Source organism: Vigna unguiculata, chromosome 6 (genome assembly GCF_037176805.1).
Source record: "Vigna unguiculata cultivar grain cowpea cultivar isolate G323 ecotype 2 chromosome 6, ASM3717680v1, whole genome shotgun sequence".
NCBI lineage: Eukaryota > Viridiplantae > Streptophyta > Magnoliopsida > Fabales > Fabaceae > Vigna > Vigna unguiculata.
The window spans coordinates 34011276-34038713 of record NC_140797.1 but is presented as its reverse complement, the minus strand read 5'-3'; the positions used below and the strand labels follow the sequence as shown (position 1 = coordinate 34038713).

Genomic DNA, 27438 nt, shown 5'->3' with positions numbered 1-27438 from the left:
ACTTTTATGCATTATCAATTCATATATTATAATTTAACTGAAGTAGTCATCATGATTGTAATATAATTGTGTAAAATATTAGAAAAAGAGATTTATTATTTTCTAATAATCATATTTCATTTATTACCTAAAACCAATTTAGCATATTGAAAGGTTGATTAATACTAGTGAATCCTATTTTGGAACTAATTAAAAGAATAGCAAAAGCCCGTCTAGCTCAGTTGGTAGAGCGCAAGGCTCTTAACCTTGTGGTCGTGGGTTCGAGCCCCACGGTGGGCGTTGAGATTATGTTTTTAATTTGGGAATTTCTTCCTGCACCCCCAACTTTTTGGAACTAATTAAAAAATTAGTAAAAGCTCGTCTAGCTCAGTTGGTAGAGCGCAAGGCTCTTAACCTTGTGGTCGTGGGTTCCGAGCCCCACGATGGGCGTTGAGATTATGTTTTTAATTTGGGAATTTCTTCCTGCACCCCCAACTTTTTCATATTTTCCTTGTTACCCTTTTAATCTTTTACTGTTTAACTCTACATGTGTTTTGATTAAATCTGACTATGGCTTTTACCTTATTTGATGTCTCCAAGTTGTCGCACAACACAACCTTTCTCTCACACTTTCTTTCAATCTCGTTCTCACCTCCTCCTCACCCCCATTTGAGCTTTCTATTTTTTTTTTCTTTCATCCTCACCTCCAAGGCATTCACGACACTCACCTCCTAGTCACTACCACCCTTCAATCACTTTCTTTCATCTACCACGAGCTGTTTGTCACTTCCTCCAGCCCTTTTGTTCATGCCATTTCATCTTCAATTTATACGGTAACTTATTTGTTTTTATGATTGATTGTGTTTTGGGTTATTCGACAGGATGCGGTAACACCGACTTTTAAAATCCAATTTGGTTTTACTGAATTTCACCTTGTTTCTTCATCTACCTATAATGGGACTATTTTGTCCAAATGTGTCTCTGGATACTGTTGGTGCTTTGGCGCTACTAATTGAGTTGTTAGAGGTTGATAGGACAAAGGCCACATATGAACTTAGGCAATGTAGGGGCCCATGTGCGATCAACTTGGTTGAGAGATTTGTATCAAGATTGTTATGAACAATGGCACTAGGAGTGCGCCATTTACATTAGTGTGTCATACCTATTGTTGTTCAGAAATCTCAGGACATGTGGGGGATATGCATAAGGAGTTGCTACACAGGCACACATGTAAGAGCAACTAGGGACGCATGCTTTGCATATACAAAGCAATTAGTTGCATATCTGACTTTTTTACAAGTATACATTGTCCTTCATTTTGAATTTCCTTTAAAATTTGTTAATGAAATAAACTTTCATTCATATATAAAATGGGATATATGAGCACTTTCTTGAGATGGAAAGGAATGAAGGGTTGAGTAGCTATGATGTGATTTGACCTCGAGTAACACGTTTGCATACAGATCTGACCTAGACAACATGTGAACTATTAACATGTCCTGTATCGATTATTCAATGTTGCCTTATATCAGCAAGTGGTGTACAACATAGTGGAAATATTGTTATACTTTTTACTAATAACAAACACACTAATATGACATTATATCTATTGGCAATAACATATCTCATGTCAGGTATAGTCATCCATTTCTCCATGCTACCCTAAACATAATTACGCAAATGGTTATAAAAATTAAATGCTAAAGTTATACTAAGTAGTGTTTAGGATGTAATGGAAAATACCTTTGACTGGGAATCCACTAGCAAGGAATTCCTTAGTTCTTCCACTTGGTCATAGCTTCCTAATAATCTGGCATAATCATCACGATATTGGCTCAGTTCTTTAAATAAATCATGATTATGACACCCACATATCACCTTTAATACCTAACCATCTGCATGGATACTAGTTTACCTATCAATTTAAAGGGACAATCACATTTCCTTGTCCCAGTTATACTAGGTTGAAGATTAAACTTATATTTCCTATACTTTCAATCTCTTTCACATCCTAGCAACACATGTCTTTCTAACATGTTGACCATTAGTTGTATCATATCTCATAATAACAACAAGGTGAAAAGTGATACCTCATATCCACTCAAGTAACTTAACACGTGTAGAAATTACCTTTTGAGTTGTAAAATTCAAAGTGTAATCACCATCCATTTTAAGAACAAAGATGGAAGAATCTTCCATGTTTAAGCTTTGATTCACTCCATCTGAGTGAGAGTTAGGGAAGGCAAAAAGGGCCAGGCCCGGAAGGCCAGCTCGCAAGTTGCCAAAAAAAAAGGTCAAGGTAGAGAATGCAACTCGCCAACTCACAACAGCCCGACCCGCCAACTCGACAGTGAGTGAAGTGAGTGCGAGGCATCCAAAACAAAAAGAACAACACAAAGCCACCACACTTTTGTGAACAACACAACATTCTCGTGTCTTTCTCCTTCGTCCAACGTGATACCCCAATGGTGATGAAGGCAATGCAACCACCACAGCCTGATAGCGAACGCAGAGCCATGACACCATGATGACAATGCAACGACAATGCAAAGCCACCACACCACGTCGGACAACGACGATTCTGACAAAGGGCGACCACCACGAACAAGTTCATTCCTAATTCACCATTTACAGCCCTAATTTGTGATTTCTTGCTCTAATTTGTAAATTCCCTATCCCTAATTTCAATTTCCCTCAATTGGAGTTGAAGGTGTTGTTGTTGGACGAATTGTTGTTGATAGCTGTTGTTAGACTAATTGGACTAATTGTTGTTGTTATAATTGTTGTTGATAGTTTATGTTGTAATTAACTTCTTTGGAGGCAATTGTTGGTCTATTTGTTGTTGTTTGTGTAGTAAATTGTTGTAATTAATTGTTGTAATCAAGTTGTTTGATGTTGGGTTTTCGTAATTGTTGTTTGTGTTGTTGTTCTTAGTACACATTTATGTTGTTGGGTTGCTTTAATTGTTGTTTGTATTGTTGTTTGAGTACACATTTGTTTTGTAGTTTGTGTTGCTGCCGGTTGTTTGTGTTTTTTGTACTGAATTATATATTATGTTTGTCTTAGAATTTAGTAAACTTGGAGTGGTTAATAAGATATAATGGATGAGTCAAATACTAATTTTCCTTCAAATAGTCATGATGAAACTTAGAATGTTGATGTGGTTGAATAACCTTTCATCTACAAATTAACCAATTATAACCACCTACAAAACACAAAACTAATACATTATTCTCTTCATTGTCATTCTGAAAAATACATTTAAAAATAAACAAAATTAGTACCCTAAGAATTCTAAATTCGGTACCCTCAATATGTTATTTGTCTTTTCATTATTACAGCACTAGTTTTCCTTTTGAATTGACTTATGAAATTATTGTATTTCTTCATATACCTTTTTTTCCTTGTACGGTATAATTTCTTAGATTTTTTTAAGAGTACTGTAAGAGTTACATGTATAAAAATTGACATGAATATTACTAAACAGATTTAATAGACTTTCAATATACATTCAATTTCCATTAAACTCTGTAACAAGTCAATTTCCATTAAACTTTGTAACAAGAAGTTATTCAACATAGATGTGTCTTAACACTTTATACTTTTCATATTCATACTTTTTCCTTTTTGTTATTTTCTTTTTTATACTTCTTGTTCACTCTAACTAAAATCATAAAAATTAGTAACACATTGCAAGAAAACTATATATTAGCTTCCAAGTGATAGTATATGCGCAAATGCAGTGTTATTAGAGTTGACTAAGTCACTCTAATGCAATGCATAAGAATAATTTTCTAAAAGGAAAAGTACAAAAGCTTAAAGTTGTTTTTAAATTTAATTTTATAATATATAAAACATATATGTTAGTTAAGTTTACGCTAACTATAATTAACCTACGGTAAGTCATTATAATAGAATCTACTTAGGATTGGACACTAATATCGTCCACTTAGTCAAATTTAAGTCAACATTAACCATTTTTAAATTCTTTTAGTAAATAAAAGTATTTGTGTTATTGTCATAATAGTATTTGATTTCAACCTTCATAAATGTCAAAAATAAATAATAGGTTAAAATACTTTTTTTAGTTTCAATTTTCATCAAATTTTGTCAAATAAATTATAATTTTGGTTTTGTGTTCAAATATGTCTCAATTTTCGTCAATTTTGTCCAATTGGGTCCATTTTTGCTAACACCGTTTAAATCATTAATGGCCATGAACATTGACTGACACGTGTCACTTTGTGGTTTTTTTGAATTTTTATTTTTATTTTTTGAACTTTTTTTAAATGCTCACGTGTCAACCCAACAGCGTGCCACGTTCCAAAATTAATGTTCTATATTCAATTTGGTCCCTATATTTGTTATTTTTGTTCAATTTAGTCTCAATTTTTGTTAACATGAACCAATTTAGTCTCTCTCCAAATTGAAACCAAATTTAATTTTTATATTAAAATTCACATTTTTTATTAAATATTTTTATATAATATATTAAAATTCACATAATTATAACTTTGATATAAAAATTAAATTTGGTCACATTTTAGATAGAGACAAAATTGGGACTAAATTAAAAAAAAATAACAAATATAGGGACCAAATTGAATTTAGAACATTGACTTTGACACGTGGACATTTAAAAAAAATTAAAAAATTAAAAAATTAAAAAATTAAAAAAATTAAAAAATTAAAAAAATCACAAAGTGACATGTTAGTAATTTAAACGGTGTTAACAAAAAAAATGACCAAATTAAACAAAATTGACAAAAATTAGAAACTATTTGAACACAAAACCAAAATTAGGACTTATTTGATCAAATTTGACGAAAATTGGAAACAAAAAGATATTTTAACCTAAATAGTATTAGTGTCTGTTAGTTGACATTCATTTTATTTATTTTTAATATTAATAGTTATTTAACTTGGCATTGGCCAAAAAAAATATTAATTTTATTATTTATTTAAATTATCAGTAATTAGGTCGATTTTAATATAATATATATTTGGTATATTATAAATCCATGTGTGTTTGTGACATCCAATATGAATCTTAGATTATTTTAATCCAATGGTTCATATTTCCTTACTTACAATTTTTTGTTAGTGTTAGACTATTTTCGCATGATACAAACTGAAACACTTTAAGACAAACAGATAGAGCATTAATAGTTAAAATTTTCTCGTTTCAAGAAACATGATTTGTTTACAAAATATTTTTGATTTATTTTTTATTATAAGAAATATTTAGATAATTGCGCTTCATTGATTTTCATTCATCATAGAAATTGTCAATCATAAAAAATAAGAATAATTAAAACAACTAATACACTTTTTGAAAAATGCATAAAAACAACCAATGAATTGTATGATCAGTTCAAACGTTGAATCCTCCAACGAGTTCATTTGTAGATTTTCTTATCAATAATCATTATATGTTGGATCGTCTGATCCGTACAAATTCATCGATATACTTTTTTTAATAATATTAAAAAATAATTTATAATAATCTAATAAAAAAGTAAAAAAAGTAAAAGAGATAATTATTAGAAGAAAATATATTATAATAAAATCATAATTAAAAATCGATTATGAAAAAATATATAATAAAAAATAATATTAATAACTATTAAATTAATATTTCATTATCAAGTGAGATAAGATAGAGTTACATTTTTTTTAAAAAGAAAACAAATGACAAATGAGAGTAAAAATAATGAGTTTCTATCTACCTTCTTTTTTTTTTCTTCAACAACAAAAAGGAAACATAAGGGACGAGTATAATTTTGTAAAAAACTAAAGAGATAATAAGAAAGAAAATAAAAAATATATTAATAGATATTTGGTTTAGTTACTTGTTTGGTTCCTATTTCCTAAAAATATTAAGTTGGTCCTCAAAATTTTTTAGTCTCAATTTACTCATAATTTTTTAATTGCAATTTGACATTTTTGGATGAAACCAGAGACAAAAAAAAATAATTACACCTAAATATTTTTATTTTTTATTATATTTAATTTTATATTTTATTATTTATTAACAATAAATATTGTGCTTTAAAAAAATAAAAAGACACAAAATTTAATTTCCATTAATTTTTAAATATACTATATTAATAATTTAAAAAAAAATTAAAATTTTCTATATATATATATATATATAAAGTTTTTTCTTTTTTACAATGTTACTAACTTATGAATTAGTTAGCATATAATTAAATTTTCCACCTATTGTATGCTTTTAAAAGTTTAACGAAATTTATTTTCAATTATCTAATACATAATAAAATCGTATATTTATAGTAAATCAAAATAAACCAATAAAATAACAATTTAGTTCAAATACAATAGATTACGTTGCTATTAATCATATAAGAAAAATCTCAAATAATAACCAATTTTAGTGATAAAAACATTTTAATCACTATAGTGACCAATTTAGATATCAACTTACAAATAAAAAATTATTGGTTTGACTAAAATAGTCGCTATTGTGAGTAAAAAATTATAATTGACTACCAATTTAGTGATTAGTATAGTAACGAATAATTTTTTATTTTTGTAAATTAGTATCTAAATTGGTTATAATGACTAATAATTTTTTTATCAACAACATTGGTTGTAATGAAGAATTTTTTTTAGTAAATTTTTATATTAAGAATTATTAACTTGTGTTATCTTCACTTCAAAATTCATAAACAAAATGTTATTTTTTTATGGATTGATCTCTAATTTAAAGTCACTATAAAATTATTATATATAATAAGTTGGATATTTTGTTTTTCGATATTATAATAAAATTTTAAATAAACATATTAAAATTAAACATACTAAACAATATTTTAGTTGAAAATATTGACAATATAATTGTTTTCCATGGTCATCTAATTATGGGTGATTGTTACATATTATATAGGTTTAAATACTCTTTTGGTCTTTATTTTCATGGTCTTTGTTTAATTTGACCTTTTTTTTTTTTGCGCATTTAATTAGGTTCCGATTTTAGTCAATTTAGTCTTTTATGTTAACCACGTTTAAATAGTTAATGTATGTCACATGTCAGTTTGTGATTTTTTTTAATTTAAAAAGAATTGTCCATGTGTCAAGTCAGCATCTTGTCATGTGTTGGTTGTGTCATTCTCTTTTGTTCGATTTAGTCTTTATATTCGTTATTTGTTTTTTCAATTCAGTCCTAATATTTTGTTAAAGTTGAGCAATTTTATCCCTTCCAAATTGAGAATGAATTTTTATATAAATGTTATACTAATATTTTTTATTAAAATTGACATTTTTTTATTAATTACTTCTTAAATTTAATTATAAATTATTAAATTTAATTATAAATTGAATATAGATCTTATATTCAATTATTAAATAGAATATAATTATTATAATATTATTATTAGAATATAGTTATTAAATATTTTCTTCTAATAATTATATTTTAAATATACTAATATTCCAAAAATTCACATTTAAAAATTTTATAAATATTTTATAAATATAATTATTCGAAAAAAATATTGAATAACTATATTCTAATAATAATATTATAATTATTATATTCTATTTAATAATTGATTATAAGAACTATATTCAATTTATAATTAAATTTAATAATTTATAATTAAATTTCAGAAGTAATTAATAAAAAATGTCAATTTTAATAAAAATATTAGTATAACATTTATGTAAAAATTAATTTTGTTCTCAAGTTGGAAGGGACATAATTGTTTCGTTTGAACAAAAATGAAAACTGAATTGAACAAAAACAAATATAAAGACTAAGGTGAACAAAAAGAAATGACACAACTACGAACTAACACATGATATTGACATTGAAATGTAACATATTATTGACTTGACATATGGATAATTTTTTTTTAAATTAAAGAAATTAAAAAAAATAAAAAATAAAAAAAAAAACAAACCATGACCTAACATGTGATATGCATTGTTAACACGCGTTAACTATTTAAACGTCGTTAGTAAAAATGATCAAATTCACAATAATTGATAAAAATTATGATTTCACACAGAAAATGACTAAATTGAATAAACGTGACAAAAATTAAGACTAAAAAAGTATTTAAGCTTATAATTATTATACAAGAACTATCTTGCAAGATATTTTACATAATAACATCTCAAAATTAAACTAATAAGATAAGATGATTAAAGTTAGGGATGACAACGGGTTGGGTCTGGTAGGGCCAGCTAGTGCCTATCCGTTACTCGGCTTGCAACAAAAAAAAATCCACTCGTTACCTGTCAGATATCCGCTTAAGAGATACCCACAAAATTCTTAAGACAAAACAACGAATGTCCGTGGATACCCACAAATATCTAAAAGAAATATTTTATAATAAAATCTAAATAAAATTATAACAAAATATAAAATATAAATTAAATTAAATTTAACCTAATAAAATATATAGTAAATTATAATATAATTTAATTTAATTTAATAAAATAAAAATAAAAATTAAATTTTTATTTTTATTTTTTTCAAGTAACAAATATTTGTGAATATCATTAATATGACACTCACACCTGACCTATTTATAAACAAATATTAAAATACCTGTAGTATATATATAATTATTAGCGGACACATATATTTTTATAATGGCCAGTTTAATTAATCGGTTTTGAAATTTAAAGCTGTAGACACTTTAATAGAGAACAAATCTACCACCAAACATAATATACCAAATACCTACACAAGAATAATCTGTGATGGGATTGAGACCCGCACACAGTAAATTAAGAGATTTGGCCATCGCTTTGATTATAGGGGCACAAACCTAATAAAAAAAATCCATAGTATCTAAAAGTTGGGTGGAATCAAAATTAAAGTTTAAAATTTACAAACTTACGTTTTCTTTTTGAGTATTGTTAGATCTAAGGATAATTAATATATATTGAATTCTATAAAAATATATACATAATATATATTGAATTCTATAAAAATATATAGGTAAATGTAAAATTAAATAAAATTTGATCTAATAATCATTAATACAATTTTATTTTTTTTAAAAACAAAAATACTTATAAATCTTGTACGTGTGTTTCTAATATTTTATTTAATATTCAAAAATAAAAGTTAAAAATTAATTAAATAATAAAATAACTATATTTTAATGTTGTTAAAAATTAAATATAATTAAATATAAGAAATTTTAAATTAACAGAAAAAATAGTGTTAAATATCTAAAAATTAAAAAAAAAACAACATAAAAAAGTATAAATTAACAGAAAAATCAACAAAAAAATTTAGTGTTAAATATCTAAAAATGTTACAACAAAAAAAAAGAACAATTAAAGTGAGACTTAATTAAATATTTTTTTCTTTTTAGTAAAAACCTTAAAAATTCTAAAATCCTTGTTTTGTAACAGTAAGTTATTGTCTAAAAAATTAAAAGGATATTTTTGTTTTTAAAAAATTTATTATGTGCATTTATACTATTTTAATTAATGTATTTAATTATTTCAGCTTTCAATGTAAAAATGATGATAATAAAACACATTTATTATTCCTTAATGAGTGTCCTTAGGATACTGGTTAGCATTCTCCTTCTCTTTTTTATTTGTAATGTTTTTTCATTCACATCCTTTATTTAGTGAATCACTACGATTAATATGTAACTGTTTAAATAGCTTCAAAATATTAATGTTGATTAAATTGCTGTAATAACTTTCACTGGATTTGGATATTAAATTTTAAGATTGTAATTTAATTTTATTCGATAAATAGTTTAAAAATTTGAAATTTTAAAATTTTATGAAAGTATAAATAAAATCCTATACAAAATTCCCAATACAGGAGAAACCTATAAGATCACTATAGAACAAAAGGAAAATTTAACATCAATAGTAGGTAAAATGATGAATAATGTGTATATAAACAGACACTAGAACGATCAGATTGACATTGGAAATTTGCTTCTCTTCCATGGCTGAACTAGTCCTCTACTTTTCAGCTCTTATCTTCTTTGTCTTCCTAACCCTTATAGTGAGAAAAAAAGGAAACACAAACAAGAAAGCTGAGGAAACACCATGTAACATGCCCCATGGACCTAGAAAACTACCTATTATAGGAAATATACACAATCTGCTATGTTCTCAACCCCATAGAAAATTAAGAGACTTGGCCTTAAAATATGGACCCTTGATGCATCTTCAACTTGGAGAGGTTTCAACCATTGTAATTTCATCTCCTGAGTGTGCTAAGGAAGTGATGAAAACCCATGATATTAACTTTGCCACAAGACCTAAAGTCGTATCTATGGATGTACTCAGTTACAACTACACAGACATAGCTTTTGCTCCTTATGGAAGATATTGGAGGCAACTAAGAAAAATTTGCATGTTGGAGCTTTTAAGCCTAAAACGTGTTAACTCATACCAGCCAATCAGAGAAGAGGAGCTCTTCAATCTTGTCAAATGGGTAGATGCACAGAAAGGATCCCCCATCAACCTCACTAAAGCCATTATTTCATCAATTTATACAATTGCTTCAAGGTCTGTCTTTGGCAAGAAATGCAAAGACCAACAAAACTTTATATCAGTGGCTACAAAATTAATCAAAGTTGCTGGAGGTTTTGACATTGGAGATTTTTTTCCTTCTGCTATTTGGCTGCAACATGTCACTGGCATGAGGCGCAAGCTTGAGAGGTTACATCAAGAAGTTGACCAGATAATGGAAAACATCATCAATGATCATAAAGATGCAAAGTCTAAGGCCAAAGATTACCAAAGGGAAGCAGCAGATTCATCGATAGCACCTTTGACTACAAAGGAAATAATTTCGAGTACATTCCTTTTGGAGCTGGAAGAAGGATATGCCCAGGAAGCACGTTTGCATCCAGAGTTGTGGAACTGGCCCTTGCAATGTTGCTGTATCACTTTGATTGGAAGCTTCCAAGTGGAATGATAAGAGAAGAATTGGACATGACTGAACAGTTTGGAGTCACAGTTAGAAGAAAGCATGATATGTTCTTGGTTGCTGTTCCTTATCTTCCTTTGCCTGTCTCATGAATTTCACATTAAGCAACAAACCCTTGATGATGTTGAGATGGTGCACTTTGATGCTATCGTAGTAGTTTTAATCTTTTAATAACTGAAGATAAGAATCTGTCATTTTGCGTTTAAGTAGATGCTTTTTATATTATTTTTCATGATCAGTAGTAATTGCTAGAGTGATGAAGCATGGTATTCTATTATATATATAAACTATCTTACTTTAGAATTCATTTCTTATCTCTGACTAGTACAAAACGTTTTTACAAATACACTTTTCTTATCACACCATTAGGAAGCATATAATTGATTGGCTAACAGAAAATGACATGGCCGCTACAGTAGAATAATTTTAGTAAAGAGCTCCGTGTCTTTTTCATTTTCATTTTAATTATTTTTGTTTACTAATTCTTAATCTTAACCAAACCAAAAAGGTTTTGTAAACTTTGAAGTAGTTAAGGTGTAACGTGTTAGTGGTGTTCTGCTAAGTAGTAACAGGGTTTCTCTGTATTCTACCTCTTTTCGTCTCTAAAAACCAAAAGAAATGAAGGTTGTGCTAAAAACACTAAAATAATAGTATCATTTCCCTTTAATAATATGATATGTTTTTATTTTCCTTGAATGATAAGTGTCGAGTTTTAGGTTAGAGGATTTAAAGAGTCAATGAAAAAGGATGTTATGTTTTGCAGAAAAGTCAAAAGCCAACTATGATAAAGTGTTAAAATCTAAATGTAATCTTGAGTTATAGAAATGAAAAAATTGAATAACATATAAAAGAAAAAATTTATAAATTTATTATTTTAAAATGGGTTAAATATATTTTTTATCTTGAAAGTAATGTTAGAGTTCTTCTATAGATTTAACTCATGGCTTATTGTCTTAAATCTTTCTGGTTAATATCTCTAAAAAAACTCATTACGACAAGGGTCAATATGAACATGATCTTGCTCGTAATAGCTATGAAATTGAAATTAAAAGGATAAAAGACACTCCACCTAGTTCTTTGCTACATGTAATACCACATATGAGTGACTTGTGAGCTAGGTGGAAGAAGGTAGTGAGAAAACATTTCGAAGTTGCTTAGAACTAACAAAGTCTATCAAAACTAAATTTACACAATGAGATATTCATGAAAAATGAGATTTTCTCCACTTTTTAAAATAAAAATAACGTCTTCATTCAATTAGTTTTAGATTTTTGAGTAGAAACTAGAGAGAAGATTTATATGGTTTTATATAGAATGAAATTCAACTATTAGAAATTCTTATATATTTTAAATTTTTTATTCTTAAAATATTATAATATTTTATTTAATAAAAAATAATCCATCAATGCTCTTAAGTTGTTTTTTAAGTTCTCTCAAAATACATACCTATTATGTTTTATTTTATAAATTAGTTACTTTATCATTAATCATTTTTATATCTTAATTCATATTTACTTTTATTAAAATTATTTATTATAAATTATTATATTTGTTAATTTTTTTTTAATTTTCATTTACATTATACTTTCGTCCCCTCAAGTTAAATAATTTAAATATATAACATGAAATTAGTGATTTATACTAAATATGCAACATTAAATCAATTACTAAACATTATTAATCCAGTTTTTCAACTTTAAATTAGTTTTTTAATTAACTATTTTATTTTAACTATATTTAAGATTTTATTTTAATTTCTTGTAAAAAAATATTAATAAAATAAAGTAAAATGATAAAAATATAAAATTATATTAATATTTAATTGCATTAAAATTCATATAATTTCATGAAATTTTTTTAGTTTAATCATGTTTGATCGTAGCGAAATCTCAATTTGGTCCATCTATTTTTTTTTTCATCTCAATTTGGTCCCTATTTTGCAAATTTGATCTTAATGTAGTCTTTTTCGTTAGTGATACAGTAACAACGTTAGATGGGATGTCACGTGTCAATTCTTCGATTTTTTGAATTTTTTGAATTTTTTTTTTAATTTTAATTTTTTTTTGAATTTTTTTGAATTTAAAAAAAAATTGTCACGTGTCAAGCTGTCATCGTGTCACGTGACAGTGACAGAGTTATGTGACAGTGACAATGACATGTGTCACTTATGTCATTTTCACTTTCTTAATTTTGTCGCTCTCCAAATTGAAATCAAATTTAATTTTTATATAAATGTACACAAATATTTCTATCAAAATTGATATTTCAAGTTAATATTTTTAACAAAATTAAGTTCATTTAATTAATATTTTACATTAAACCTTATTTAAAATTGTTTTAAAGTTGTTAATAAAAAATAATGTTAATAGAAAAAAAAATCATAAATTAACTAGTTCATATAACAATAAAAAGAATATAAATTTAAAATTTGAAAACAATTTTAAGCAAAGTTGAATATAAAACACAAATTTAAATAAACATAGGCTGAGGTTAGAGAGGTATTCAACATGAAAGGAAGGGTAGATGAAAATTCCCTCAATGAACTCAAATATTTGAAACTAGTTATGAAAGAGACCTTGAGGTTACACCCTCCAGGTTCTCTTTTGCTTCCAAGAGAACGTGGTCAAACATGTGAGATACATGGCTATAACATACCAGCCAAAACCAAGGTCATAGTCAATGCTTGGGCAATTGGAAGAGATCCAAACTATTGGACTGAACCAGAGAGGTTTTATCCCGAGAGATTCATTGATAGCACCATTGACTACAAAGGAAATAATTTTGAGTACATTCCTTTTGGAGTGGAAGAAGGATATGCCCTGGAAGCACATTTGCAACCAGAGTTATGGAACTGGCGCTTGCAATGTTGCTGTATCACTTTGATTGGAAGCTTCCAAGTGGAATGATAAGTGAAGAATTGGACATGACTGAAGAGTTTGAAGTCACAGTTAGAAGAAAGGATGATCTGTTTTTGGTTCCTTTTCCTTATCTTCCTTTGCCTGTGTCATGAATTTCGCATTAAGCAACAAACCCTTCGTGATGTTGAGATTGTAGTAGTTTTAATCTTTGAATAAGTGAAATAAAAATCTGTCATTTTGTGTGTAGTTGATGCTTTAAGTTTTTATATTATTTTTCATGATCAGTTGTAGTTCCAGAGTCATGAAGCATGGTACTTTATTATGTTATTTAAGTGTGTCTGAATATGAATTTCAGTGCATAAATATACAAGTCTCTGCTGTTTTTTTTTCTACAATTAAAACTAGCAATTGATTCAATGAAAAAAGTTCCATAGAAACATAAACTCCAAAAACCATAGAGATCGAGTTAGATCCACAGAGTATCATGGAAAAATAAACTCCAAAAAGATCATAATCAATGAAAAACGTTTTATAATTGCATGCCTTTTCACATTATATCTCAATTATGAGTCCTTTCTTTTCTCTGATGTTCCTCAATAGTCCCAAAATCCTGCAAAGCAACCTTATCCTACCCTTCTAAGCCCAAAATATGTGGCACAGGATTGACAGTATTGTCATCATTCATTACATTATTTATTTTCTGAGCATCAAAAAGTACATTCTGCATTTCCTTCTCTGGTTGAATACCATGGCCGTATCCCCATTTTGCTTCTCAGATTTCAGTGTTATCCACACCCTCAACCATATCATTTTTCTTGGGTTATGAATGCTTGAATTTAATGTTTTTCATCTTTCAAAAGAAAACCTTTTACAAAATTCTTTCTAGACGGATTAAAGTAAAGTAGTTTTAATTTATTACACATGTTTAGAGGGATTAAAACTACATATTTGTAAATATTAAGAATGAATACAGTATTGCTAAGGATTGCAGCAAAATTTTTAGCGCTTTTAGGAATTAAAAACATTCATTCTTGATGCAATGTGTATCAGTCAGGTAAGGGGTATTGAGTGTAATTCAGTATGAATTCAGTGTAATTTTCTTAATTATTTATTGTCAAACCCAAGTTTCGTAAAATATATGAGAATGATTGCTCTAAAATATAATAGTTATCTCAGGTTCTGCAATTTTTTAAGCCATATGATTTTAGTAAGGAGTTCTTAAAACTAAATGTTTGTCACTTGATGTACTATTCAACCACTGTTTTGTATATAGAAATATATCTCTGTTTCTAGTTGTTGGCTGTGTTAACATTCTTGTCCATTTTCAATGGTTTTCCATTAATCAAATACATCAGCAAAATGCACAGTATATTGCAATCAGGAGATTACTAATACCAAATAATGGACGAAGAAGGTCACATGAAAACCTTGATCTGAGTTTTATTTCCACATGGATCTTCAAACCCTCTACTTCATATCCATTTTCATTTTTATGTTTATTGCATACAAAATAATAACAAAGAAATCTGCCTCAACTCCAAAATTGCCACCAGGGCCATGGAGGCTACCTATCATAGGGAACATACACAACCTTGTTGGCTCACTTCCCCATCGTAGACTGAGAGATTTATCAGCAAAACATGGACCCTTGATGCATCTGAAGCTTGGAGAGGTTTCTACCATTGTGGTTTCATCTGCAGAATGTGCTAAAGAAGTGTTAAAAACCCATGATCTTATCTTTGCATCAAGGCCTCCAATACTAGCTTCAAAGATAATGTCTTATGATTCTATGGGCATTGCTTTCTCTCCTTATGGTGACTATTGGAGACAGCTAAGGAAGATTTGTGCGTTGGAGCTGCTAAGCTCCAAACGTGTCCAATCTTTCCAGCCAATCAGAGAGGAAGAGCTCACTAAATTCATAAAAAGCATTGCTTCAAGAGAAGGGTCAACCATCAATCTCACCAAAGAAATCCTTACAACAATATCTACAATTGTTTCAAGGACAGCCCTTGGAAGCAAGTTTAGGGAGCATCAAAAGTTCATATCAGCTGTAAGGAAAGCCACAGAGGTTGCTGGAGGTTTTGACTTGGGAGATTTGTACCCTTCTGCTGCATGGCTTCAGAACATCTCAGGGTTGAAGTCTAAGATTGAGAAGTATCATCAACAAACTGATCAGATAATGCAGAGCATCGTGGATGATCATAGAAAGACTAAGTCAAGTGCTGCACAAGGCCAGGGTGAACTAGTGGAGGATGATCTTGTAGATGTTCTCATGAAGGAGGAGTTTGGCTTAAGTGACAATGGTATCAAGGCTGTGATTTTGGTAAGAGTATCTACATCTCCTATCCATGTTATTTTCATAGTAGAAACTCATGAACAATTCTGATCTTTTCCCTATGTGCTTAGTTTTATTAAATTGCTGTTGTGTGATGATAAGTTTTGAAATGTGTTAGTTAGCTTTTAAACTGTGATTACAAATTTGTCTACAAAATTTGTCCGCACAAACAAGAAGCAAAACTAAGTTGCTACTTCACACTAACTGTGATTACACATTTGGGTGGATTATGCTCTTGCTTGTTCTTCCATTGCAAAGAATATTAGTATTCCTGCAAGTGTTTCCTGTAAAATTGAGATGAATAATATGATATCATGAATTTGAATTAGGATATCTATGGAGGGGGGAGTGAGACATCATCTAAAACCATAACATGGGCAATGGCAGAGATAATAAAAGATCCAAGAGTGATGAAGAAGGTACAAGCTGAGGTAAGAGAGGTATTTGGTAAAGAAGGAGACCCTAATGAAAGTGAGATGGAGAATCTAAAATATTTGAAATGTGTTGTGAAAGAGACATTGAGACTGCACCCTCCTGGTCCACTTCTACTTCCAAGAGAGTGTGGAGAAGCTTGTGAGATAAAAGGGTATCACATACCAATGAAAAGCAAGATGATTATCAATGCTTGGGCCATTGGAAGAGACCCAAATCATTGGACTGATGCAGAGAGGTTTTATCCTGAGAGGTTCATTGGAAGTGATGTTGACTACAAAGGCAATAATTTTGAGTATATTCCATTTGGTGCTGGAAGAAGAATGTGCCCTGGCCTTACATTTGGCTTGACCAGTGTGGAGTTTCCTCTTGCATTGTTATTGTATCATTTTGATTGGGAAGTTCCCAATGGAATTAAGAATGAAGATTTGGATATGACTGAGGCTTTTGGAATATCAGTTGGCAGAAAAGATGATTTGCAACTGATTCCTGTCACTTTCCATCCTTGAAAGAGCTGAGGTTAAGGAGAGTTTATATAAACTGTTTGATGTTTTTCTTAGCGTTTTATGAACAAATATAATGAAAAATATGTATTTGGACACCAAGATTGGGTTGTTGGAAGATCACTAATGATATTTATAGTTTAAACAAGATATTTGTTTTTGGTTTCGAGCAAAAATGTGTCCAATAATTATATATAGGCTTAAATAGTCATTTGGTCATAGTTTTGGTCAACTTTTTTTACTTTGGTCCTACTTTTGAAATTTTTTCAATTTGGTCTTACTTTTCGTTAAATTTTTTCAATTAACTCCTTTTCCTTAACTCCGTCTAAATTGTTAACGGAACAGTGGCTAGCGTGGTCCTTTTCTGTGACATGGATTGTTGTTCAGTGACGTGTCTGTTTCCACTGTATGCATAGACCAGATGTTATAATTGAAAGTTAGGGTTTGTGTGATTTTGAAATGTGGTTGTCTTCCATCCATCTTCAGCTGAATAGGAATGTCTCGTGGGGCATCTTCCTCTTCTTGCAATAGTTGGATTCACCGAACTTGCAATTCATGTCATGGTGGTTCTAGGGTTTCAGGCTCACCCCCAATTTGCGATTGCGGAGACATTGCAGCGGTGCGCAATCATTAACCGTAATCCTTAACACTAATCCCAAACAATAGTCAGCAAAAATCAAACCCTAAACCAAAATCTACATCTGCGATGAACACCTTCAACCCTCCGCGAACGATTCTTCAAAGATCAACGTCAATATTGGATGGCAGAAATTGATCTGAAAGGAGCAATTGAAGGATATCCCCAAATCGATGAACAAATCCCCAATTCGACACCAAATCCCCAATTCCACGAACAGAACCCTAAACCTAATTCAATTAACCTTAAACCCTAAATGTTGCAATTACAATTAAATGGTCAACACAGTAAATTAACATACACGTCACTGAACAGTGCTCCACGTCACAGAAAAAAACCACGCTGGTCACCGTTCCGTTAACCATTTAGACGGAGTTAAAAAAAAGGATTTAATTGAAAACATTTAACGAAAGATGAAACCAAATTGAAAACAATTTCAAAAGTAGAACCAAAGTGAAAAAAATTGACCAAAACTAGGACCAAATGACTATTTAAGCCATATATATATATATATTATATTGTGGATATGAATTGAATATTTTTAGGTTTTTAGATAAAAAAATGTTCTTTTAAAATTTTTAAAACATGTTTCATTTTAATCTCTTATTTATAGAATTACCCTAACATATATTTTTCATGCAAAATATATTACCAATTTTAAACTTTTGTATGATGACAAATTGCTCAATCTAAATATCGTGATTTTTTTCTTATGTAATTCTAAAAGAGATAGCAGATCTTAATGTAAAGGATATAATGGTATTTGAGTTTTACGAATTTTGTTAAATGTTGACATGTGAAGAAAAACGATGTGTTAATTACGTATAAATTATGTGATTTTTTTACAGTTTTAAATTCAAATAATTTTGTATATCTAAAAATATTACTATATTTGCTTACTTTTTTAAGGATTTTTTTTTAAACTAAAAGTTGTTGATAGAAGGGATTCTTCAATAAGTGACAAAACCTCGTAAACTCAACACTTTTATGTCGTATTTGTTTGGGAATAATTCAAAAAGATGTTCATTTGTTGAGGTCTTTCTCTAATATAAGACAATGAAGATATGGTTCAATAGATGATGAGTCAACAATTTTGAGTTTTAGAAGAATTGGTCTTTAAAAAGTTATTTGAATCTAATAGTAATATTTTTTATATTTTAAGGAATTGTTTTGGTTAATAATAATGTTTAAAAGTAATGTGATTACATAAGTAAAACATAACTTATTTTGTCAACGTGATAATGCTAAATGATTTGAATAAAACTCAAATAGAATTATATTTATTATATTGAACAATATTAATTATATAAAAGTTATATAATAAAACAATGCGTCACTTATATTTTTCTTGTGACAATGTTCATATGATTAATTTTGATCTAATTGCAACTATTTTATGATTCAGTCACATATCAATACATCAGAAAATAATTATGTGTTTGTACTGGTTAACGACCAAATCAAAGTTTATGAAGATGAAAAAAACAGATTATAATGGAAACAATCGCTACAGTACAAAGCTACAAACATTCATCAGCCACGTGTCAACGCAAATAATGAATGTTTGAATATGGAACTATGAATTTTTCACCTAATCCCTTAGGTTAGGTTTGGACTGAAATTTTCATAATGTCCACAAATTTTCATAATTTTGTAGAAATTTCATGATTATATGGTTTAAACACTAAATAAAAAATTACCAATATTTGCATTTATTATTATACTAATATATTAATAAAGAAAATTGTAAAGTAAGTATGAATTTTATGGAAATATGAAATTAGTTCAATGATGAAAGTAAAAAAAAAAATGAGAAAAATTATGAATTCAATTCCTCAATAGATGGGTTAAAATACATTTTTAGTCCTAATTTTCGTCAAATTTTATCAAATAAGTCATCATTTTGGTTTTGTATTCAAATACGTCCTAATTTTCGTCAATTTTGTTCAATTGAGTCATTTTTTGTTAACATCATTTAAATCATTAACGGCCATGAAAAGTGACTGCCACGTGTCACTTTGTGATTTTTTGAATTTTTTAAATTTTTAAAATTTTTTTAAATGTCCACGTGTCAATCCAACAGCGTGCCACGTGTCAAAGTCAATGTTCTATATTCAATTTGGTCCCTATATTTGTTATTTTTGTTCAATTTAGTTCCAATTTTTGTTAACATGAACCAATTTGGTCTCTCTCCAACTTAAAACCAAATTTAATTTTTATATTAAAATTCACATTTTTTATTAAATATTTTTATATCATATATTCAAATTCACATCATTATAACTTTGATATAAATTAAATTTGGTTTCAATTTGGAGAGGAACCAACTTCGTTCATGTTAGCAAAAATTAGGACTAAATTGAACAAAAATAACAAATATAGGGACCAAATTGAATATAGAACATTGACTTTGATAAGTGGCACGCTACTGGGTTGACACGTGGACATTTACAAAAATTAAAAAAAAAACTCAAAAAAGCCACGAGGTGACACGTGACAGTCACTGTTGATGGTCGTTAATGATTTAAACAGGGTTAGCAAAAAAAGGATTCAATTGAACAAAATTGACGAAAATTAAGACATATTTGAATACAACATCAAAATTAGGACTTATTTGACAAAACTTGATGAAAATTGAGACAAAAAGGTATTTTAACCTGGTGGATGACATTTGTCGATAAAAAAAATGAATTTTTTGTTTTATTATCTCGTACCTGTTATATTGTGTTTATAAAGATATGATGGTATTTGAGTTAGAGGTAATGATTTGTTTCAATTACTAGGAAAAAAAAAGTGAAAAGAAACATGACTTCTAAGAATAAGAAAAATAAAAATTTTAAAAAATACTGTATATGCATATCTTACATATCTTTATTGATTAAGGAGAAATTCAGTATATAAGTGTTGTTTTTGTTTTTTTTTTCTTATTATAATAAATAATTAAAATAAAATGTTAAATTAATTAGTTTAGATTTCATATTTTATAAATAATTTATTTTAATATATTATTTTAGAATATAAATTTTATTTATTAAGATTTAATAACAATTTTTTAACTCTAATTTATATTTTAAAAAATATTTGTACATCAAATTATTTTACAAATCATCTTTTAAATATATAATACAAAAATATTTTATTATATTAATTATATCTATTACAATTTTTTTATTTCCTTTTTATTCTTTTTTTGTCTTCAATTCAAACAGTTATATTTAGGTTCAATTAGTTGGATGATACCTACTGTAGTTGAAATATTGTTGATAGTACTTTTAAAAATGTATCAATTGAGTCTCAACTTTTAAAAAGATGTCTCAATTAGATCATTTCATAACAAAATTATTAACACGGTTATTGACATCTAAAATCATTTACAAAATTAAATATTTAAATTTATATTAAAATTTAATAGTAAAAATCATGAATAAAGTTAATAGCGTTAAATTTTGTTTTTGTTGACTCAATTGATACACTTTTTGGAAAGTTAGAACTCAATTAATATCTTTTTAAAGACAAATACCAAATTAAGACAGTTGGATACCATCCCACTAATTAATAAGGTTTAAATACTTTTTTGGTCCCAATTTTTGTCAAGTTTTTTCAAATAAGTCCTAATTTTGGTTTTGTGTTCAAATATGTCTCAATTTTCGTCAATTTTGTTCAATTGAGTCCTTTTTTGCTAATACCGTTTAAATCATTAACGACCATGAATAATGACTATCACGTTTAAATCATTAACGACCATGAGTCCTTTGTTAAATTTTTTTTTAAATGTACATGTGACAACCCAGTAGCGTGCCACGTCTTCATGGTTTTTTAGAATTTTTTTTTTTTAAATTTTTTTTTAAATTTTTTTAAATGTACGCGTGTCAAGCCAGTAGTGTGCCATGTGTCAAAGTCAATGTTTTATATTCAATTTGGTCCTTATATTTGTTATTTTTGTTCAATTTAGTCCCAATTTTTGTTTAAAATTGACTAATTTTTCCCTTATAAAACATTGACTTTGACACGTGACACACTACTGGGTTGACACGTAGACATTTATAAAAATTTAAAAAAAAAATTAAAAAAAACCACGAAATGACACGTGACACACTACTGTGTTGACACGTGTACATTTTAAAAAAAATTAAAAAAAAATTAAAAAATAAAAAATAAATAAATAAATCACGAAGTGACACGTGGTTGTCACTGTTTATGGTCGTTAATGATTTAAATGGTGTTAACAAAAAAGGACTCAATTGAATAAAATTGACGAAAATTAAAACCTATTTGAAAAAAACTTGACGAAAATTGGGACAAAAAGATATTTTAACCGAAAAATAATTATATTTATCATTCCCTTCTTCCGTCAATTACTTTTCCACTCTGCATTCCAATCCAAATAAACAGTTATGTTGCCCTTATCTGTGTCCACAAATTCTCACATCAAACTTCTCTAATCAGCCACTGACTTGGTAGTTTGTTTTCCTTCACAACCATGGACATTGCTCTCCAAAACCTTCTCTCACTACCAATCTTACCCTTGTTCCTCATCTTGTTCACAGTGTTTACCATATTCTGGAGAACAAAAACCAAGTCTTCAAACTCCAAGTTACCACCAGGACCACCAAAACTACCCCTTATAGGAAACTTGCACCAGCTTGGAGCAATGCCTCATCACGGCCTGGCAAAACTTTCACACCAATTTGGCCCTCTCATGCACATAAAACTTGGTGCACTTTCCACCGTAGTGGTGTCTTCCCCTGAAATGGCCAAGGAAGTGATGAAGACACATGACATCGCTTTTGCAAATAGGCCTTATCTTCTTGCAGCAGATGTTATATCCTATGGCTCCAAGGGTATCAGTTTTTCCCCTTATGGCGGTTACTGGAGGCAGATGAGAAAAATTTGCACCTTTGAGCTACTAACTCCAAAGCGTGTTGAATCATTCAAAGCAATTAGGGATGAGGAGGCATCAAAGCTTGTTAAAGAGGTGGGTTTGAGAGAAGGGTCATCTATGAATCTCAGTAAGATGATCAATTCATGCTCTTATGGATTGACATCAAGTGTAGCTTTTGGAGGTAAATCCAATGATCAAGAAGCTTTCATAGCTGTTATGAAAGATGTGTTAAAAGTTGTTGCTGGTTTTTCTCTGGCTGACTTGTATCCTATTAAAGTGCTTCCAGTTTTGACTGGATTAAGGTCCAGAGTTGAGAAGTTACATCAAGAAGTAGATAGGATCCTAGAGAAAATTGTGAGAGATCACAGGGTAACAAAGGAAACCAATGAAAAAGAAGGAGAGGATCTTGTTGATGTTCTGCTAAAGCTTCAGAAACAGAACAACCTTGAGCATCCTCTATCTGACAACGTTATCAAAGCAACCATTTTGGTTAGTATTTTCAGTTACAAATCACATAATTTTCCATTTAGCATTTTGGAATACACTGTACTAGTTCAGTAGTGTTGCAAGAAATAGTTGGCAAATATGCTCAATTTAGCATTTATTTCAGGATATCTTCAGTGCTGGAAGTGGTACTTCAGCTAAAACCATAGATTGGGCCATGTCAGAACTTGTCAAAAATCCAAAGGTGATGGAGAAAGCACAATCTGAGATAAGAAGGGTGTTTGGTGAAAAGGGGCATGTAGATGAAGCTAACCTCCATGAAGTGAAGTACTTAAAGTCAATAATCAAAGAAACACTGCGACTACACCCTCCTGTTCCATTATTACTACCAAGAGAGTGCAGTGAGAGATGTGAAATCAATGGGTATGAAATAGAAGCTAAGAGCAAGGTTATTGTTAATACTTGGGCTATTGGAAGGGATCCAAACTATTGGAGTGATGCTGAGAAGTTTTTTCCAGAAAGGTTTCTTGATTGTTCAGTTGATTACAAAGGTGCAGATTTTCAGTTTATTCCATTTGGTGCTGGAAAAAGAATGTGCCCTGGAATCACTTTTGGCATTGCCAATGTTGAACTGTTGCTAGCAAATTTACTTTTCCATTTTGATTGGAAGATGCCTAATGGGAATAAGTGTGAAGAGCTTGACATGACTGAATCATTTGGTTTGTCTGTTAGAAGAAAACAAGATTTGTATTTGATTCCTTACATTTGGCATTCATTTTGCTAATTAAAATCATTGAGTAAGGAACACTTGTGTATATGCTCTCATTCATTGGATCTGAAATCACTACTTTTTGGTGAAAATGGAAGAAAGATCGAAGAATGAAGATGCATAAACTGCAGTTCAACAATTGTATCAGTGACTGATGAGAGAATGAAAGAAAAATACTTGTTTATTGTTCAACAATTGGCTGTTTCATAGATGATCCACTTTTTTAAATAAACAAATTATTAAATATTGATAAATTTCTTATTTTATCAATTATTCCAAATATTAATATTCGATATTTTTATTAACTTCCTCTTTTCATTCAAATAAGAAACTCAAGATAGGTGTATTTAGAAGTAAACATTTAATAAAAGTAATGGGTGAATGGTAATGTGTAACAAGTAACACTTAAAAAAAATATAATTCAGTTGTTAAATGTATGAAAAAATATAAATTGATTTATAAACTTCATAGTTTAATATTAAATTAGTCCTCAAAATCTATAATTTAACATTAAATTAATTATAAAATATTACATTTAATCCAAAGTAATCATCACACTTTTATACATTTATTGGGAAAATAACGTTATTGGCAAACTAAACTTTTTCTGAATATTTTTCATGATTATGGGGGAAGTAGATTGCAGAGTTCGACTTAAACTTGTTCTCATTCTCTCCTTTTGTTGCCTTCCAAATTAAGACCGTTAATTTTCTTCTAACTCTTCCAAAAACTTTTCTCTGTCACACCCTCATTCCATTTCTTCCAAAAAGTTTGCATCTTTCGAACATACTCATGGCCCGAAACCCGGAATCCGAAACCGGGTCGGGTCTGAGGAAGAGAAACGGAACGACCATCTCCGAGTTGATTTCCGAGCTGCGCGACTCGTTCCTGACTAGCGACTTTGACCGAATCGAGAAGGTGCTATTGGCGCGGGAAGAGAGGCTGGAGGCAGAGCTCGACAAGAAGGAGAGAGAAATTGGGTCCCTCAAAGAAAAAATCGCTATTGAGAGGTTGGGGAGGATCAATGCGGAGTTGGAACTGAAGAAGCTGAGGCAAAAGAAGGTAGCGATTAGTGATACTGGGTTTGGTTTGGGTTGTGAGACTGTTGTGAATTGGGAAAAATGCAATGTTGATGGTGGTGGTGAAGTGGAAGGTGGAAAGGTTGGAGCTTTGGGGAAAAAGGAGAGAAGGGTTGCTGCATTGGAGAGTAAGAAGGAGAGGGATGTTTGTGAGCAGAAGAAGGAAGTGGTTGGAATCAGTGGCTCTGTGTCTTTGAAGACAGATGAAGGTGGTTTAGGTGCTTCAGGTATGGATTTTTTTCGTGCTTTTTTTTCTTTCTAATTTGGCTATTTGGTTGTGGTTATTTGAATGTGGTTGTGGCTCTTGCTCGTGTCATCCTTCTATGGATATGGCCATATGAAATGAGTGTGGAGAAACAAAGATTCATTATTATTTCATAGAGGGTTGTGCATATTTTCCCTTTTAGATGTTCTGCTCATGGTTTGATTACTGAAGTTCTGGTTTTACATTTTAGAGATTTGAGAACCTGATGTCAGAACCTGCAATTGTTGAGTCTGTTACCTTTATTTCTCTGTTCTCGTAGAGCTGGCTTGTTTGTGTTGTATTGTATAAACCAAACAATTTCTTATAAAATCAATTTTGATGGATTCCCTACCATATTTATATCTAAATTTGATGGAAGTTTAGATCATGATCAATCACTTAAAACTTGAGAAAACTCTCCCATCAGACGAATCAATGTCACTTGGATTATGACTCCAGCTTCAGGTGGGTTTATTGAAAAACCTCTATTTAAACCTTTACATCTTAATTCTTAAATTTTAAATGGTAAGGAATACTACCTTTAATATTGAAATCTTGAATTGTTCACTCAAGAATATATTGTGTAAAATTTGTTGATCTTCAATTACTCATGGATCCAAATGCTGAATTTTCCATAAATACTGTCAAATTTTCAATGTTATACTGCACTTAGTTTTCTAAGCTTCTGCATAAGGTGTTTTTTTGTTGACAAATATATTGTTGTGTAGAACTAACATATCTCTCTGTTATGCCAGAAGGGGGCAAAATTGATGTTACTATAGGAAGTGATGTAGATGAAGCAACATTGGACAAGAAAGAGACCAGTAATGACCATCGAAGTTCAGCAGCAGCATTCCAGAAAAATCTTCTGAGTGGATTGACTGCAAGCATTGGGAATCTGAAAAGGAAATTTGTTTCTTCGCCCAAATTGGATGCAAATGTCTTGAAGGGCTTAGATAGTGATGCTTCCTCTTCTAGTTCCAGTTCCAGTTCTAGTTCTTCTAGTCCATTTGATATGGATAGTCTACCTATTTCAAACAATAAGAAAGCTAGAGCAGATGCAACTAGTCTTAGACTGAATTCATTGCAAAGGTAAAGAGGCCGAACATAGATGTAGGGTAATGAAAATACTTGGCACAGAAACATTTTGATGTATAGATCACATAATTAAGGGTGGGAAAAGGGAAAAGTGCGTGGTGATGTTCGGGTTTTTCTTGTGGTATATGTGGGAAATTTTTTGGTAGATAAGTAATCATTAGAGTAGTTTGTTTAAAGTTATAAAATTGAATATGTTTTGCATGGTGTTGAATGATGGTAATATAGCAGTATACGAAATAACATGTTCCAGATAACGAATAAGAAGACGAAAAGTGCTTAGAATAGGTTTCAGTGTTCTCCTTATTATGAAAATGTGGTTGTTAACCTCTTTAGTCGTGTAAGAGTAAAAAGTTATTTTCATCATTAGGGTAGTTTGTTTGAAATTATAGAATTGAATTTATTTTGCAGGGTGTTGAATGTCGACAATATAGCAATATAGTATAGAAAATAACATGATAACGAATAACGGATAAGAGGACTACAAGGGAAACAAGAGAAACTAAAGAAACAGAAGGCACAAGTAAAAGAATATGAATTGTATTATTATCTTAAAAACAGAGAAACAGAGAAGAGTGATATAGCATCAGGCTATTTGCCTACTGCCAAGTAATATAGCATCAGCATATCACCACATTGCAATCCCCATCTTTACTTTCGTAGTTTGGCTATCAGAAATGGCTATATTGATGGATCAAGATGAACAACAGTTCAAATCTTGCACGTCAAGGAACACCAAATTAACAATTATTCCATTGAGTAAAAGAACTTTTCATATATGGATGATTTTCAAGCAAGCCACAATTACTGGCCTTCCCAAAATTCCCAATGAGGCCGCATTCATCCAGTTATTCACCAATGATTGTGACTTGGTTAACAATGCAGATTAAGGTTATGCAGAAATTATTATATAAATATTATTGCATGCTTCTAGTCGATCTTTGTGCAACACTACTTTCCTCTCATAGTAAACATACACCTTACCTTCTACCTCATCTCGCCGCCATTATGTTCTAAAAGTATGGACCCTTAATGCACCTAAAACTAGGACAGTATCAAACCTCATTGTTTCTTCACCAAAAATGGCCAAAGAGATTGTGAAAACACATGATATCATCTTTTCCAATGGGTCAGTTTCCTCATAGTGGGTGCAATGTTTCAGGTCCATATGGGAAGAGGAATTCATTAAAGAATCAGTGAGAAGATTTACTTTCTCACATACGGAATAAGAGCTAG

The 27438-nt window shown here is 29.7% G+C and overlaps 3 protein-coding genes, 2 non-coding genes and 1 pseudogene across 6 annotated transcripts; all 6 read left to right on the top strand.

Moving 5' to 3' along the window:
- The first annotated feature begins 206 nt into the window (after positions 1 to 206).
- Positions 207 to 279, top strand: TRNAK-CUU (transfer RNA lysine (anticodon CUU)). The gene has a single exon. It is a non-coding gene; the product is annotated as a tRNA-Lys (tRNA).
- A 76-nt stretch (positions 280 to 355) lies between these two features.
- Positions 356 to 429, top strand: TRNAK-CUU (transfer RNA lysine (anticodon CUU)). Its single transcript has one exon. It is a non-coding gene; the product is annotated as a tRNA-Lys (tRNA).
- Positions 430 to 9931: 9502 nt separating this feature from the next.
- Positions 9932 to 14022, top strand: LOC114188492 (cytochrome P450 71D9-like; annotated as a pseudogene).
- Positions 14023 to 15164: 1142 nt separating this feature from the next.
- LOC114187165 (cytochrome P450 71D9-like) lies at positions 15165 to 17200 on the top strand. Its single transcript, XM_028075319.2, has 2 exons — positions 15165 to 16105; positions 16447 to 17200. The coding sequence occupies exons 1-2, from the start codon at positions 15233 to 15235 to the stop codon at positions 17056 to 17058; spliced, it is 1485 nt and encodes a 494-aa protein (XP_027931120.1). The 5' UTR covers positions 15165 to 15232; the 3' UTR covers positions 17059 to 17200.
- Positions 17201 to 22075: 4875 nt separating this feature from the next.
- Positions 22076 to 23979, top strand: LOC114187012 (cytochrome P450 71D9-like). Its single transcript, XM_028075112.2, has 2 exons — positions 22076 to 23060; positions 23182 to 23979. The coding sequence occupies exons 1-2, from the start codon at positions 22170 to 22172 to the stop codon at positions 23797 to 23799; spliced, it is 1509 nt and encodes a 502-aa protein (XP_027930913.1). The 5' UTR covers positions 22076 to 22169; the 3' UTR covers positions 23800 to 23979.
- A 421-nt stretch (positions 23980 to 24400) lies between these two features.
- On the top strand, positions 24401 to 26489 carry LOC114187524 (uncharacterized). Of its 2 annotated transcripts, none has more exons than XM_028075793.2 (2): positions 24401 to 25090; positions 25866 to 26489. In XM_028075793.2, exons 1-2 carry the CDS (start codon positions 24577 to 24579, stop codon positions 26201 to 26203), a joined length of 852 nt encoding a protein of 283 aa, XP_027931594.2. In that variant the 5' UTR covers positions 24401 to 24576; the 3' UTR covers positions 26204 to 26489. The 2 variants fall into 2 exon arrangements, with proteins under 2 accessions (XP_027931594.2, XP_027931593.2); XM_028075792.2 differs by having other exon boundaries at positions 24402 to 25090; positions 25863 to 26489.
- The last annotated feature ends 949 nt before the right edge of the window (positions 26490 to 27438 follow it).

Excerpts from the sequence above, each read along its gene's own strand:
- LOC114187012 (XM_028075112.2), top strand. The coding sequence starts at position 22,170 with ATGGACATTGCTCTCCAAAACCTTCTCTCACTACCAATCTTACCCTTG. Across the intron at positions 23,061-23,181 it reads TTATCAAAGCAACCATTTTG|GATATCTTCAGTGCTGGAAG; the intron begins GTTAGTATTTTC and ends CATTTATTTCAG.
- LOC114187524 (XM_028075792.2), top strand. The coding sequence starts at position 24,577 with ATGGCCCGAAACCCGGAATCCGAAACCGGGTCGGGTCTGAGGAAGAGA. Across the intron at positions 25,091-25,862 it reads AGGTGGTTTAGGTGCTTCAG|AAGGGGGCAAAATTGATGTT; the intron begins GTATGGATTTTT and ends CTGTTATGCCAG.
- LOC114187165 (XM_028075319.2), top strand. The coding sequence starts at position 15,233 with ATGGATCTTCAAACCCTCTACTTCATATCCATTTTCATTTTTATGTTT. Across the intron at positions 16,106-16,446 it reads GTATCAAGGCTGTGATTTTG|GATATCTATGGAGGGGGGAG; the intron begins GTAAGAGTATCT and ends AATTTGAATTAG.